Genomic DNA, 14,764 nt, shown 5'->3' on the forward strand with positions numbered 1-14,764 from the left:
TTGTCAATACACATCCATAACAACAGCAAGTAAGAAAGTGACACTTGATAATAACCAATGCTAATTTTAAGATTGCAACCTATACTTACAGAACCAACTAGATGTGTGTATTAATAGCTTCTTCTATAGTAACACTATGGAATATAGATTAACAGTTTCTTGTTATCACACCCATGCAATTGTTACAGACATACCAAGCATCATTATTTATAATAATTGCTTAAGCTAATACCACATGATGCTGAATGCTTTTATATTAGGAGAATTTCATCAAATTTAGCAAACTTATGTTTAAAAGTTGCAATAACTATTTACCAGTATGATTCTTTTGAATATTTCAACTTGAAACTGCTAATCTAGATTTGTTGACCTAACCAGTACTAATGTATCTGTGTGTCCTTTCATCCCATAATTTAGCTGCTCTAAACCAGCCACCTTTTATTTGATTGACAGAAAACTAAAAACAGTCCACTTGTACACTTAAGTAAAGCAGTAATAAATATTTTGGATTGACAGCTCACATGACTTTTTGTGTAGGTGTTTGCACAAATTTTAGTCAAATTTCAGCAGTTTTGTTGAATAAAATGATAATCCTAATTATAGATTGAAAAGATCTATCAATTTACCAAATTTGAAAAAAATCCCTAACAGTTAATTATGTTTTACTTTATCTAATACATTTTCTGTAAGTGTGATGAAAAAGAATAGGAAAAAATCCAATCAAAATTGGAGACTTAATATCTAAGGTATTTCTTAATGAATTGCCTTGGTACATGTAGTGAGGGGTTCAGTAAAGCACATCCACTGAAAATATGTAATAGTTTGAGTTACCACAGCCTAAGATACAGAAAGTGGAAAACACTAAACTATTGCTGCTATTAATAATACATTGTGTGTATTGCAAGTTTTTTATGGCTATACGACACACTACAGTGTGTTTTGATAAATTAAGACGACCTCAGGTGCTGCTCATAAACAGGTCAAAAGAAAAGTATACCCCACCACAATAGACAACAACCAACTTTTCTCCTCAGATCTGTATCACTCTAGGAGTCAAGACTGGTACACATTAAACATCTGTAGAATCTTCACACTAACACTATTTCACATTTTACAGGTTTTAAAGTAAGAACTTATTTTTTTGATACGCAAATATTTTAAACTTTTGTTTTTTTACCTATAGTTATACTAGCTTTCAAAAACTCTAATCTTGAGCAACAGATTCAAAACACTAAGAATAAAAAACCAGTTTAATTTCCTTTCTGCCCATGTTGTATGTAACTTATTAAGAACTCTTAAAACATCTGATCAGCTGTCAATACTGTCTCTAAGATGGTTAATAGAACAAAAATGTTCAACTGGCTGCAACAATGACTATAACTGTTGAATTTAAAAGGTATGAACATAAATAAAGGCACAAGCCACATTTTCTGCCACTGGTTAAACCAGTTCCTCATAACAACTTGTGACACCAGGAAAACATATTTTCACAAAATAATGTGTATAGTTTAATATTGTAAGATACTCTGTAATTAATCACAATGACCAAAGAGTCACTAAATTACCAGTTAAAGAAACAAACTGACTAGCATAAATATAGGAAAGTTATAAATTTGCTTTAAATTTCCTCAACAGATATCTCCTTAACAAAATACAATACAATCAATGTTTGTTTATGGCTTGTTTCATATCCACTGCAATAAACTGTTTCAACCTGTGAATGAATAAAGAAACTTCCATTCTGAACACTAAACTGAACACTATATCAATATTTCATCCTAAAATCAATTGAACAATTGAACTCAACTGGAAGACTTTAATCCATTAATTAACCATCATAATTAGAGAGAAATGTTCAATTCAGTGTTCAAATAAACATCTGTTGATTATTCACATGTCTGAAGCAACAGAAATTACACCTAAAAAAACTTTTAAATTCACTCTAAAAATGACTATAAAAAATATGTACAGTATTAAACAATTGTAGTCTAATGTATTAGAAAGTTTCAAAACCCATCTAAAAATAGTCAAATGAAGTGAAATAAATACAAGAAACAAGAATACAAGTAACAATAAACAATTACAACCACCTCCACATTTTTTAAATTTCATTATTTGTGTCAATATGTGTTTTTGGTTCACAAGTAAAAAAACTAGGAGATAATAAATAAAGATAAACTAATTTCACATGTTTATGGTTCACAGGGAAATAGGCAAAGATACACTAATGTCACGTGTTTGAGGTTCACAGGGAAACAAACAAGAGAATAATAGAGAGATGGATTAGCTATGTGCGTTTAATTTTCCCAGGTAAGAAAGAAATAGAACAATAAACAGATGGATTAGATGTTTGTGTTTGTTGTTCACATGGAAGAAACAACAGGACAATAAACAGATGAATTAGACGTGTGTATTTGTTGTTCACAGGGAAGAAACAATAAGACAATAAACAGATAGATTAGACGTATGTATTTGTTGTTCACAGAGAGGAAACAATAAGATAATAAACAGAGATGTATGTTTTACAACTGAAATACATCTATACATGATATGAGTATCAGCATATTGTGTTCAGTGTGTAAAGTGATGCATTTTAATTCATTATTAATTCAATACAATCTTCTACATAGTACACAGTACTTACCACTTTCGAGTGACATACTAGCTGTAGGATACCTGGAGTTACCTTGGCCCAGAAGTCGGCAAGAGTTAAAGAGCACTGCGTGTTCTGTTCACTTCCAGGAGGGTTTAACGAAACCATGTGTTCACAGTACATTGTCCAGAGCTACATAAAACATAACATAAATAATCTTAACTTTTTACTGGTCATCTTTAATTGGAACAGTAATTATACAAAAACCACAGGTTGAAAGGAATGAAGGCTTCACTTCTAAGACTATTTGATAATTGTTCATTTTAAGCATGTAGAAAGTTGTATAATTTTTACTATCACAGTAATATACTTTAAAAGTGAACAATATATTTAGCTTAATATAATGGCAAGCACAACAATAACTCTTTTAAACAATATGGCACTAAAAATAAAGATGAAAATACAGTACTTATGAACAAAACACACAGCTTTGTATGTCTGTAGTTAAGAATGATTACCATACTAAAACATGGGTTACACTGTTAAAAACAGTAGGAAAAGTTTGTCAAAAATAAATAAAAAAATACATTTCCAATTATTTGTACCCCAAAACACAAACATGCTGGAATGACACAGTAACTAACATATTAACATAATTCCTCCAGTATTAGGGATCAGCTAATAAAGTATCAATACAGTTCCTTCAATTAATGTGATAATGAAGTACTGGCATAGTACATGAATTTGTTGTAGACAATTATCTAATTATCTTCACAATTGAACTCTGAGAGTGATTACGAAATGTAAACAATTTATTGTTACATACACAAAATAATCATTTTAATTCACACTTTACAAGACTACAATAACTGGCAAAAAAAAATATTTTCTTTGTTTTCTTGCAACCAGAGGGGAAGTTAATAATAACATACACTTGACTTTCACTATTATTTGCAGCTTTGAAGTTGAACATTCTCTACATAAAGACACAATAACATCACAAATGTAGCGTTAACTTTATGATTTGCCACAGTTTCTACACAGTTCAAGAGTCTTATTGAGATCCAAGTTTTTAATTAATAAATTGCATGCAATAATTTTAAATATAACTAGATAAATGAAGTAGACATTACCTGACATAAGATAAATCCATGAAACAATGACGACATGTGCAAGACGGAAGCCTGAAAAACACATCAAGCAGACTAACCCTTTAAAGTACCTTCTAATAAAAAAAACAACAAAAAACTAACAAACCTAAACAAAGCCGAACCACAGCTATTTTGTCAAATGACTAACGTGATAGCTATGGGAATTTTTGAAACACAGCCTTAATTTCCTCATCAATTTATGGTTTATCTTACAAAAAAACTACTATGTAACATAGTTATTTATAACAAAATCAAGTGTGAATCACGTAACTATTCACATGAAAGCCAATTATCATACATATAGTATAACAGACCCAACAACCTTATGTGCAATGTCACTTTATTAAAAGAAATGGTGCATTAAAAAATCATCTACAGCATTGAACTAACATAAACACAGATAGTATTTATTTAAATCTAGTTTATATACAGAACTTATTTATGCCTTCTTATTACTAAATTACATACATATAGCCATGTCCAAGGGCAATACACTTTACTGAGCTTAAACTAATAAACTGCTTCCAGTTATAAAAGTTATTAATTATTGTAAACATAATTACCTGTTAAGATAATTACTTCATGTAGAAATAAATAATCTTACAGTTTAGACAAACATATATTTAGGATTTCTTCAGCTTTAGAAACAAAATGTAAAAACAGTTAGAACTTCAACAATTCACTGCTTTCAAACTATTTGAAACCTAAAATTATTGCAAGGTTTATCTATCAGTGGATAGTTTCTTACAGTAACTTACTCTTCAAATGGGAACTTAACAATACAAAAGTTGCAAAAAAAAACAAAAAAAAACTTTATTGCAAGTGCAACCAGTGAATTATGTGTTTTTTTTCTTTGCATGTCATCATTTTGTTCCTGGTAATATAAAAAAATAAGGTTAAACACAAGCAGGTTATGAATATAATGACATCATATATTTAATTTAGAGGATTTTCTTCTTAAATTTGACACTACACCTTTATTGGTAATGAAACTTATCAAAGTTTTCTTCAGTGATATTATCAAATTGCAACATCTAAACCTCACCTAATAACTGTTGTGTGACAAATGTTTCTACGTTCCCTTCTATAGAAATATGGAGAAGAAATGTCATCTTCTCTTTAGTCTTATATTTTCATAAATGATTGAATTTATATCTGAAGAGAGAGCTTATCCATAAAATGTTGGGGAATTCTTCGGTTTCTGATTAAATCCTTTACGTATTACCTAAATATTCATTTCAATACAGGAACTTACCTCCTTCTCTGCCATTTTTTTATTTATTAGCATTCTTGGAATAAGCATTAACACAATTTTCTACCACTATTGCACTTTTGACCCTATACAATCAGCACATTGATCAAAAGAGCATGTAAAGTAGGGTTAAGGGCTATGAAATTAGAACTTGTTTCTTTATTGATCAACTATTGAAAATTCACATAAAAGTTTACATAAAAACTGTTTTAAATAATTCTGCATTTTTATTACAAATATAAAAACGTTAACTGAGAGTTGAGATGTAAAACAAAACCTCTGTTCATAAGTATACAGAATATTAAAAATTAGCAACTTTCATTCCACTTGCATTGAATATATAAAACTGGATATATCTTGAGGCCTATCCATGCAACCTAATTTGATTTCTACAGGATATTTTTTGTTTTTTTCAGAGTATCATGCTTAAACACCTACATACTTAAAGAAGTGAAATTCTAAGAAACTCCAAGCCTTAACCTATAATTCTGTGAAAGCATGTTATTGTACTAAGATATGAAATGGATTGTGTGTACAGCCAAGATATACATCTATGCAGGAATATAGGTTTAAAGCCACAATACACAAAATATCATGAACACACTAAACCCAACACAACATTAACAAGAGAACCAGGAACAATATACCTTTTTTTTTTTTATCTGGATTTGGTACTTCAAGCCATTTTAGTAAGATAATGAGCAATTTGTTTAAAATAGTAATGGTTTTGGTATACAAATATAAGATAGTTTAATAAACCAGAAGAGAAATGCTAAGATTCATAGGTTTAGTAAAACATAAACAATCATCATGTTCATACATTGCATGTTACCTACAAACATTTCAGTTACATCTTTGAATCTAATTGTTGATTATTAATTGTTAATCTCTAAATAATTTTTTACACCATTTCCTTTAGGCATTTATATTTTTAGTGAAGGTTTTGGCTATCAAAATTGCAAGTTATGTGTGAATTACTGCATTTTTGTTTTTCCACAGCTGTATTAGTAACATATATCTCAACACTTCAGCTTACAACAGACAACATCTTAGACAGTTTTAGACAAATGAAAATTGGAGGAAAAAATCCTATTAGCAGACATTTAACACAACAGTTTCTATCAATACAACCACGTGTTACTATTTCATGTCTTTTTAAATATCTTGTTTGTAAAAGAAGGATAAATTACTGACAAACCTTAGACTGTTCTGCAAATCCTGCAAGAATAACTTGAATATGTTCAGCAATGTGACAGTTAGCTTCAAGTGGAACAGGCTGACAAACAAAAGTTGTTGCACTGTGTAACAGTGTACTGTGCATCAGAGAACCAAGTAGTAGCCAAGAGAGTAGACGGATGTGAGCCACACAGTCTATGAACTCCTTTGGACTAAGAGAATTTGGAACTTTTAAACCACACATTTATGTTAAAAACCATAATAACTAAAACTGCAACAATAAAGAAAAAGTACAACTGAGTACATGCATACTTACTGCCTATTTTTATTAGCAAAGTATTGATAAAGACGAAAAATGATTACATATCTTCTCCTTCACAGCGACCTTAATTCTAACTAGTTTTAGGTTCAGCTAGTAATTCTACAAGCCAACAATTTTTACATCCAGGTTGTCAGATCAAAAGGCAAGCATGTAGGATGAACATGTTCAACAACAGATATTCAAACTCACTACCTTCAGACTGTGAGTTGAGCGTCCTTACCACCAGAATATGGTATAACCACAGAATGGTTATATATATTCAATAAGAAAAACACAGTTGTGCTTAAATTTTAGGATCTAGAAAAATACATAGCTGGTTAATGACAGCAGAATTCACTTAAAGAAAGCCTGCATGTATGTATACATGTATTCATGAGATTACATCTATTTTATTTAACCCTATTTGCACTGGCATCATTTACTGAACATGTCATAAGGTTTTAAGCTTATGTACACAATTTTAGTAAACTATATTTTGTTTATGTTATATCAATCAGTATAACAAAAATTTATTGCTAGTAATTTATATTTTAACAGTATACAAGTTTTAAGCTCTTACTTCTACAAAGCAATATTTGAAAAAGTTCTAAACTTCCCCTAGTGTTACACACATAATGCATTTACTCTAGGCATCTTATCTGTTTCATTCACCACCTCTCAAAAAAATAAGAAATTAAATACAACTTGCTCTATAATATCGTAATTGCTCAGACAAACAATATTTTTATAGTCTTCAACTTTTGTTTGGTTACAAAGCTATTGAACAGAAAATTAAACCCCTCTTGCCACACCCACCTGTCAGTCCAATCTTTCAAAATTTATTAACAGTTCTCTCTTACATTTAATTATATACCGTATTACTTTGAATTTAAGACACACCTTTTTCTGTATTTTTTATTAACTGAAAATTAGGTACATCTTAAATTCAATATATTATTTTACACTCTTCAAAAGTCTCAAAAACATCATTTTCCTTGAACAACAAAGATTTTTGAAAAATTCTTGCATTAACAAACAGATTGGACCAAATTTTAAAAATAATTTAGCTTAGAAAGACTAAAAATATGTGTACAAAACATCAAATTTGTTGATGTCAGTATCTCTAGCTGTGTAGTTGAATATCACAGTCCTCACTCTTTGTCTGACTTTTCTGTTGTTCAGATGCTATTTTACTGTTTTTTTTATTTTTACCGAGTTTTTTATCCATGGTAAAGCATTTTGAATACTATGCCAAATATAAAAGAAAAGTTATTTTGTGCATCAAACAGATTGGGAATCATGCATCCAGTAAAAAGTATCAGTGAGTGAGGCAAATGTAAGTCATTGGTGTGGTATGAAAACCAAGTTGTTTTCTTGTAAGAAAAGTACAAGGTCATTTTCTGGCCTAAGAAAGGAAGACATCCTGAAATTGATGCTGCCGCTTCAATGTATTTCAGAGGGTTACGAAATAAAGGACTGCCTGTAACAAGAAAAGTCCTAATGCTAAAAGCAAAAGAATATGCAAGAAATAATGGTATTTTTTCAAGACTAGTTATGGCTAGTGTGAGAAATTTATAAAAAGAGAAGGTTTATCATTACAGTAAAGGACAACAATTAGTCAAAAACTGTCATCAGATTTTGAAACAAAATGTATTGAATATCAATGTAATGTTATTGGTCTACATCAAAAGAACCAATATTCCCTGAAACAAAACGGTAACGCAGATGAAATGGTATCTTTTTTTCAACATGCCGTGCAACTACACTGTAAATGTCAAAGGTGAAAAACAGGTAACAATCACAACCAGGGGCATAGATCCTGGGGGGATGGGGTATACATCCCCCTTCATTTTAGGTGGGGGATATGGTGCATACAATCATCCCCCTACAGTTTGTTCTGTTGAATTGTTTTATTGCATCACAGGCCTACAAATTGTGTGCTTGTTCTTGTGATTCTCATGTTTTTACCAATCGAATTACATAATCAGGCCTGCCTAGATGTAGGCTTTTTCAGTAGCCAAAATGTACACCTTTAATATAGGCATGCTTCTAAGCTTTTCAATCTAAGTGATAGTTCGTAAGTATCAGTCAGTAGGCCTAAGTACACATGCAAGTATCGTGGCAACAAGATTACTCTGTGACTGCATGTTTACAGCTTTCAGGTTCACGTAATTAGAGATCACCAATTTGCAAATTGAACAGTCCACATAAGTGGTTACAAAAATCATCCCCCCTCCCCATTGGGTGTAAAAAATCTACTCTCCTGATCACAACCACTGGTTATGAAAAGTTAAGAGTTAGTGTCATGCTATGTGTAACTGCAGATGGAAATAAATTATCACTATATGTCATATTAAGCAGAAAAACATTGACTAAAGAAAATTTTTGCAAATATGTAATAGTTCATTCACAAAAAAATGCATAGATGACACCAGAGTTAATGGAAGAGTGGTTGGGATGCGTATGGGAATGTCAGCCTGGTGCATTACTGAAACAACAAAACATATTTGTAATGGATGCATTTCGTTGCCATCACTCCAATACAATCAAGTGTAGGTTAAGGAACAAAAACAGTGACTGGTAATAATTCCTGGCAGAATGACAGGTCAGTTACAACCTCTTGATGTGTCCATTAACATGTAATTCAAAGATCATATCCTTAAACAATATGATGCTTGGCTGAATAAAGACAATCATGCTTTGACACCGAATGGCAAAATAAAAAGGGTATCAGCATCAACAATAGTGAAGTGGATTTCAAAAGTTTGGAAAGAAGTGTCAGATGGTATTATTAGAAAATCGTTTTTAAAATGTTGTTTATCCAATGCAAAAGATGTAACACAAGATGACATTCTTTGGGACAATGGTGAATCAAGTGATGTAGATGCTTCAACTTCAGAATATAATAGTGAGTCAGAAGAAACATAAGAGTAACATTCTGATTAAATAAAGAAAACATGAAGAAATGTTATTGTAATGAAAATTTTAAATTTCCTGTGTAGTTTTTTATTATATTTCATTTCAAAAACATTATTAACATTTTTAATTCATTAATAAACTCTTTTAAAACATATTTACTCCTTTCTAATTATCATTAAATTATTTTTTCCTGAAAATCCCTTTTTGAAAGTGGGGTGTATCTTAAATTAGAGGGTGTATTAAATTCAAAGTAATACAATATTAAATATAACCAATAGAAAGTCAAAGTTTTCATCTATCAAATGACGTTTTGTGTAACATTATGTTCTGAGCAAACAATTGTCAATTTCTCTATTAGTACAAGTTTTATTCCTACAGAATGGAAACCATCTAGCTTGGATTAATTTGTAATAGCTCTTGTTGCATCGCTATAAAGGTGGAAAAATTGTGATAGTAAGATGAAAGTGTCTACTTTTTGTATGTTATTATTCTATGTTCTTTGGTACATTACTAAATTATAAAGTAGGGTTATGTGTCATTATAGTATAAGACTTTTTTGTGTAGATATTATTAGTTACTTTATTTGATGAATGAATATTTTATGACTGTTTAGTTGTTGTTCTTTTTATTATAAGAGAGTTAAAAGCATACAACTATTGGAAGTTGTACTTGTAACTAATTAATGTTAAGAATATAGTGAGCAAACAATTTAGTAATAAATGTATCAATAGTATGAGATGAATAGGAAACAATGGACAAATAAAGACACCAAGAAAAAGTTTAATGTTAACTGTGACAGAAGTGATGAGCCTAGTGTTCAATATGTTAGAGTAATAGTAAAAAAAAATATAAAAAAAATTATAATTTATTCCATCAAAAAGTGTTTCTGAAGCAATTGAATCAGACTGAGTGCCTTTTTAACAAAATAAACAGAGGATATTTTAAAGAAAGAAGACCAAACAATTACTGGAAGAACAATATACAACTGCAATAACACACACCACAATCATAACTTGTAATAGAAATTAGCACAGAATACTAGTGTGACAGAAATAGGGAAAATAAAAGTTTAGCTTGTCAACTAAAATTCTAAAGTAACTGAACTGGTCTAAATGGACTTCTGACAAGAAGTGAATCAAATAGAAGTGTTTATGATATCCCTATGGCCTCTGCAGTATAAAGAATTTGTTGTGCACATTTAACTAGTTCATACATATACAGTCATGTGAAAAAGTTAGGACACCTTATGAAAGCCTGTGTATTTTTGTAACAGTTATGGATATATAGATATTTAATCTCAATTTTAACAATACTGAGAGACAAAATGGAATATAACTGAACAATTAAAACTGAAGAAAAGACTTTTCAAGATCTTCTGTAAATGTAATGCTACAAGAATGCATATTCTAACTGAAGAAAAAGTTAGGACACCCTACCCCCTAATAGGTAGCGTTACCCCCTTTGACTGAAATAACTGCAGTGAGATGCTTCTTGTAGCCATCTACCAGTCTCTGACATCAGTCTGAAGAAAATTTGCCCCACTCCTCAATGCAAAATTCTTTCAGCTATGAGATGTTTGAGGAGTTTCTTGCATGTACAGCCAGTTTCAAGTCACCCCACAGCATCTCAATGGGATTAAGATCTGGGCTTTGACTCAGCCATTCCAAGACTCTCCATTTCTTAGTTTTCAGCCAGTCCTTGGTGAATTTACTGGTATGTTTTGGGTTATTGTCATGTTGCAGGGTCCAGTTCCTTTCAGCTTTAATTTTCTTACAGATGGTCTCACATATTCCTCCAGCACCCTCTGATGCACAGTAGAATTCATGATGGATTCTATGATTGTGAGCTGTCCAGGTCCTGCTGCAGCAAAACAGCCCCAAACCATGACACTTCCACCCCCATGCTTCACAGTTGGTATGAGGTTCTTTTCCTGGGATGCTGTATTTGGTTTATGCCAAACATGTCCTCTGTTCTGGTGTCCAAATAATTCAATTTTGGACTCATCTGTCCTAAAAACATTATTCCAGAAGTCCTGGTCTTTGCCTACATTCTCTCTGGCAAACTTCAGTCTGGCCTTGATGTTTCTCTTAGAGAGCAAATGTTTCCTCTTTGCACACCTCCCATGCAAGTTACACTTGTGCAGTCTCTTTCTGAGGCATGCACTTTCACATCAACAGTAGCCAGAGCCTGCTGTAGATCCCATGATGACATGTTAGGGTATTTGGAGACCTCTTTTAGCATCTTGCAGTCTGCTCTCGAGGTGAACTTGCTTGGACGACCAGACCTTGGCATGTTGGCAGTTAGTTTGAAAGCCCTCCACTTGTTGACTATTTTCCAGACAGTGGAATGGCTGATTTCAAAACCTTTTGGAATCTTTTTAAATCCCTTACCAGACTCATAAGCTGCTACAATTTTCTTTCTGAAGGCCTCAGACAGCTCTTTTGCTCTCACCCTGGTGCTCACTCTCACTTCAACAGTCAGGAGCACACCAAACTAAATGTCTGAGGTTTAAATAGGGCAAGCCTCATTCAAAATGCTGAGTAACAATCTTCTAATCATGTGCACCTGGTGTGATACACCTGTCTGTAAGTTGAGCCATTTTAAGTGGGAATAAATGTGGGGGTGTCCTAACTTTCTCCTCAGTTGGAATATGCATTTTTGTAGAATTACATTTACAAAAGACTTTGAAAAGTCTTTTCTTCAGTTTTAATTGTTTAGTTATATTCCTATAATCTCATAGTATTGTTAAAATTGAGATTAAATATCTATATATCCAAAAATGTTACAAAAATACACACGCTTTCATAGGGTGTCCTAACTTTTTCACATGACTGTATATATAATTCTGTAAACAAGTAGAGTGCATGCTGTTCATTTATCTCTGAATTTATCACCAACAAGTCACAGACACCTACTACAGAATAATCTTAAGCCTAACATAAATACAGTATATATTTATGCTATGAAATCATACAGACACAACATTTAACACTTGACAATTGTCATCAACAGTTGACAGCAATGAGAAAGAAGACACGAGTAAGCACTTTATTTTTTGTTTTTCATGTATAATCTTTATTTATTATTATAAAAAGTAACTAAAGTGTAAAAATAAGAATATCTTTATGTTAATTGTGATTAAATTGAGTAAGTTAAATAATACTATAATAAAAATATTTCATGAGCTAAGCATAAGATTAACTCAGAGTAGCTTGTAGGTAACATAACTTGATACCCTAATGTAAACTCCATATTCCTTAATCAATTTACAACTTATAAACTTTTAATAGTATGAACAGTAGTTAGGCAAGGTTCAAAGGACAATAAAATAATAAAACTTAATTCAAAATAGATATTAATTGTAACAACTTAATACTCTCAACATTGCTCAGTCAATTCAATTGACCATGACCTGTTTGTACTCAATTCAAGTCTTTACAGATTTAATACTTCTAACTTTCAACAAAGTGAGTATATCTGCATAAAAGTTCTCAAACTTTCAGTAAACATTATACAGTTTTCACATATAAAATATCATATTTTTAACTGAATACTTTAATACATTAAAGATTTGTCTATGAATATATTGAATAGCCCATGTGCAAGGTAATTTTCATGTTAAGATAAAAATTACTCTTCCTCATTTCAAATATCTTAAATTTTAATTTTTTGGAGTAGTTACAAGGTCGGTCAAATTGATTGATCCTGTTAGGATAGAAAAAAAAGAGAAAATATAATGTTTTACCGGAAAAAAAATAAAAATCCCTTTTTTTTCTTTCTAGGATGACTTCAAATTCTAATGTAAAAAGACATAGGTAGCTTTAAGCTCGTCACAGTATACATCTCTTTATAATTAAATGTTATTGTTTTACTGCCCTTTGAACAATGTTTAGCTTCTATCCTCAATATAATAAGTTGTAAGTCACTTAGGGCATGTGCAGCTCATGTTATGCTACTCAATTACATTACCTACATGCTGTTCGTATGTACACCTCATGAAATACTTTTAATTTACTACTATTTATTTTAATAATAAATGAAGAATAAACATGAAATAACAAGAAATAAAGTATTCATCTAATCTTCACTTTTCTTCTTGTTAATTGTTGATTATACCTAAACTTACACATCTCACACTAATAGTAGTAGTGAATTAAATAATTTTTATTTAATTAAATAATGCACCAAAAAAACATAAAATAATAACATGCAAAAAATAGACAATTAACCCTACACTAATTTTTTTCTGGCTTTCTAACTGTCCAATAAAAGCTGTTACAAATTCATTCAGACTAGTTGTTAACTTTCCCATGAGTGAAACAGATACTTGTCTGTTCAGAGCACAACGTTAAATGTCATTTAATAGATGAAAACCTTGACTTTATGGTAGTTACAGGTAATACATAATTAAATGCAAAATAGAACTCTCAGCAAAGCCTGAAAGAGACAGTGTGACAGGTAGGTGTTGCAAAAGGGTTATGTATTTCTATTTATAGCTCTGTAACCAAACAAAATTAAAGGCTATAAAAATTATGGTTTGTCTGAAAAGCTATGATATTGTAGGGAGCAATTTATGTTTAATTTCATACATTTTGAGAGGGTGATGGATAAAACAGAGAAGAGATCTAGAAAAAGGGTGTTCTTGTGTAACAATAGGGGAAGATCAGAATTTTTTAAAACATTTCCTTATAGAAATAAGAACTAATAATTTAAATACTTTTAAAATATGGAATATTAGCTAAGTGTTTATATCATATTACTTAGTATAATATAAACACAATGTAGTTTAATAAAACGTTGAATATAAGACACTGAAACTTCCTGTCATGCATTGTAAAGAATACCTGATGTGAAATGGTTGAAGCTACTTATGATAAATAAGTGTAATTTCATGTTAGAATTTGAAGTCGTTCTAAAACGAAAAATAGGATATTTTAACTTGTTCGTTTTTTGTTTGTAGTGGCCAAGTTATCCAACCTTGTACAGAGTTAGAGTAGAGCAAATAACAGATAAAATATAAAGTTTTACTGAAAACATCTGAAATTAGAGATTATATAAATAAACTTTGAGATTTTTATGATGAGAAAAAGTATTTTTAACCTTAAGATGAAAATTACTTTGCACACAGACTATTCAAAACAAATACTCAAGACATCAATGGAAAAATCTTGTTTTTCATTTATTAAAAAATACTTCACTAAAATATAAGATTTTTTTTGTATGTGAAAGACGTATAATGTTTACTTAAAGACTGAAGATATAGCACTATAATAAAAGTTAGTAGTACCAAATATATAAAGACTTTGAACAAGTACAAAAGGGTCACCGTGTCCGTCAAATTGACAAAGCCCATATTCAGATAATTAAAAGTT

General features: G+C 30.8%; 1 protein-coding gene across 3 annotated transcripts in view; it reads right to left on the reverse strand.

The window, feature by feature from the left end:
• Positions 1 to 14,764, reverse strand: part of unc79 (UNC-79 domain-containing protein) — a 152,653-nt gene that overhangs the window by 19,256 nt on the left and 118,633 nt on the right. For all 3 annotated transcript variants that reach the window (XM_076483502.1, XM_076483501.1, XM_076483500.1), the window contains 3 exons: positions 6,195 to 6,384; positions 3,727 to 3,777; positions 2,645 to 2,785 (listed from right to left, as the gene is read on the reverse strand). In XM_076483502.1, the coding sequence (XP_076339617.1) occupies positions 2,645 to 2,785; positions 3,727 to 3,777; positions 6,195 to 6,384 (382 nt within the window). The remainder of the gene's footprint in view (positions 1 to 2,644; positions 2,786 to 3,726; positions 3,778 to 6,194; positions 6,385 to 14,764) is intronic.

Source organism: Tachypleus tridentatus, chromosome 13 (assembly GCF_004210375.1).
Source record: "Tachypleus tridentatus isolate NWPU-2018 chromosome 13, ASM421037v1, whole genome shotgun sequence".
In the NCBI taxonomy this organism is placed as follows: Eukaryota; Metazoa; Arthropoda; class Merostomata; order Xiphosura; family Limulidae; genus Tachypleus; species Tachypleus tridentatus.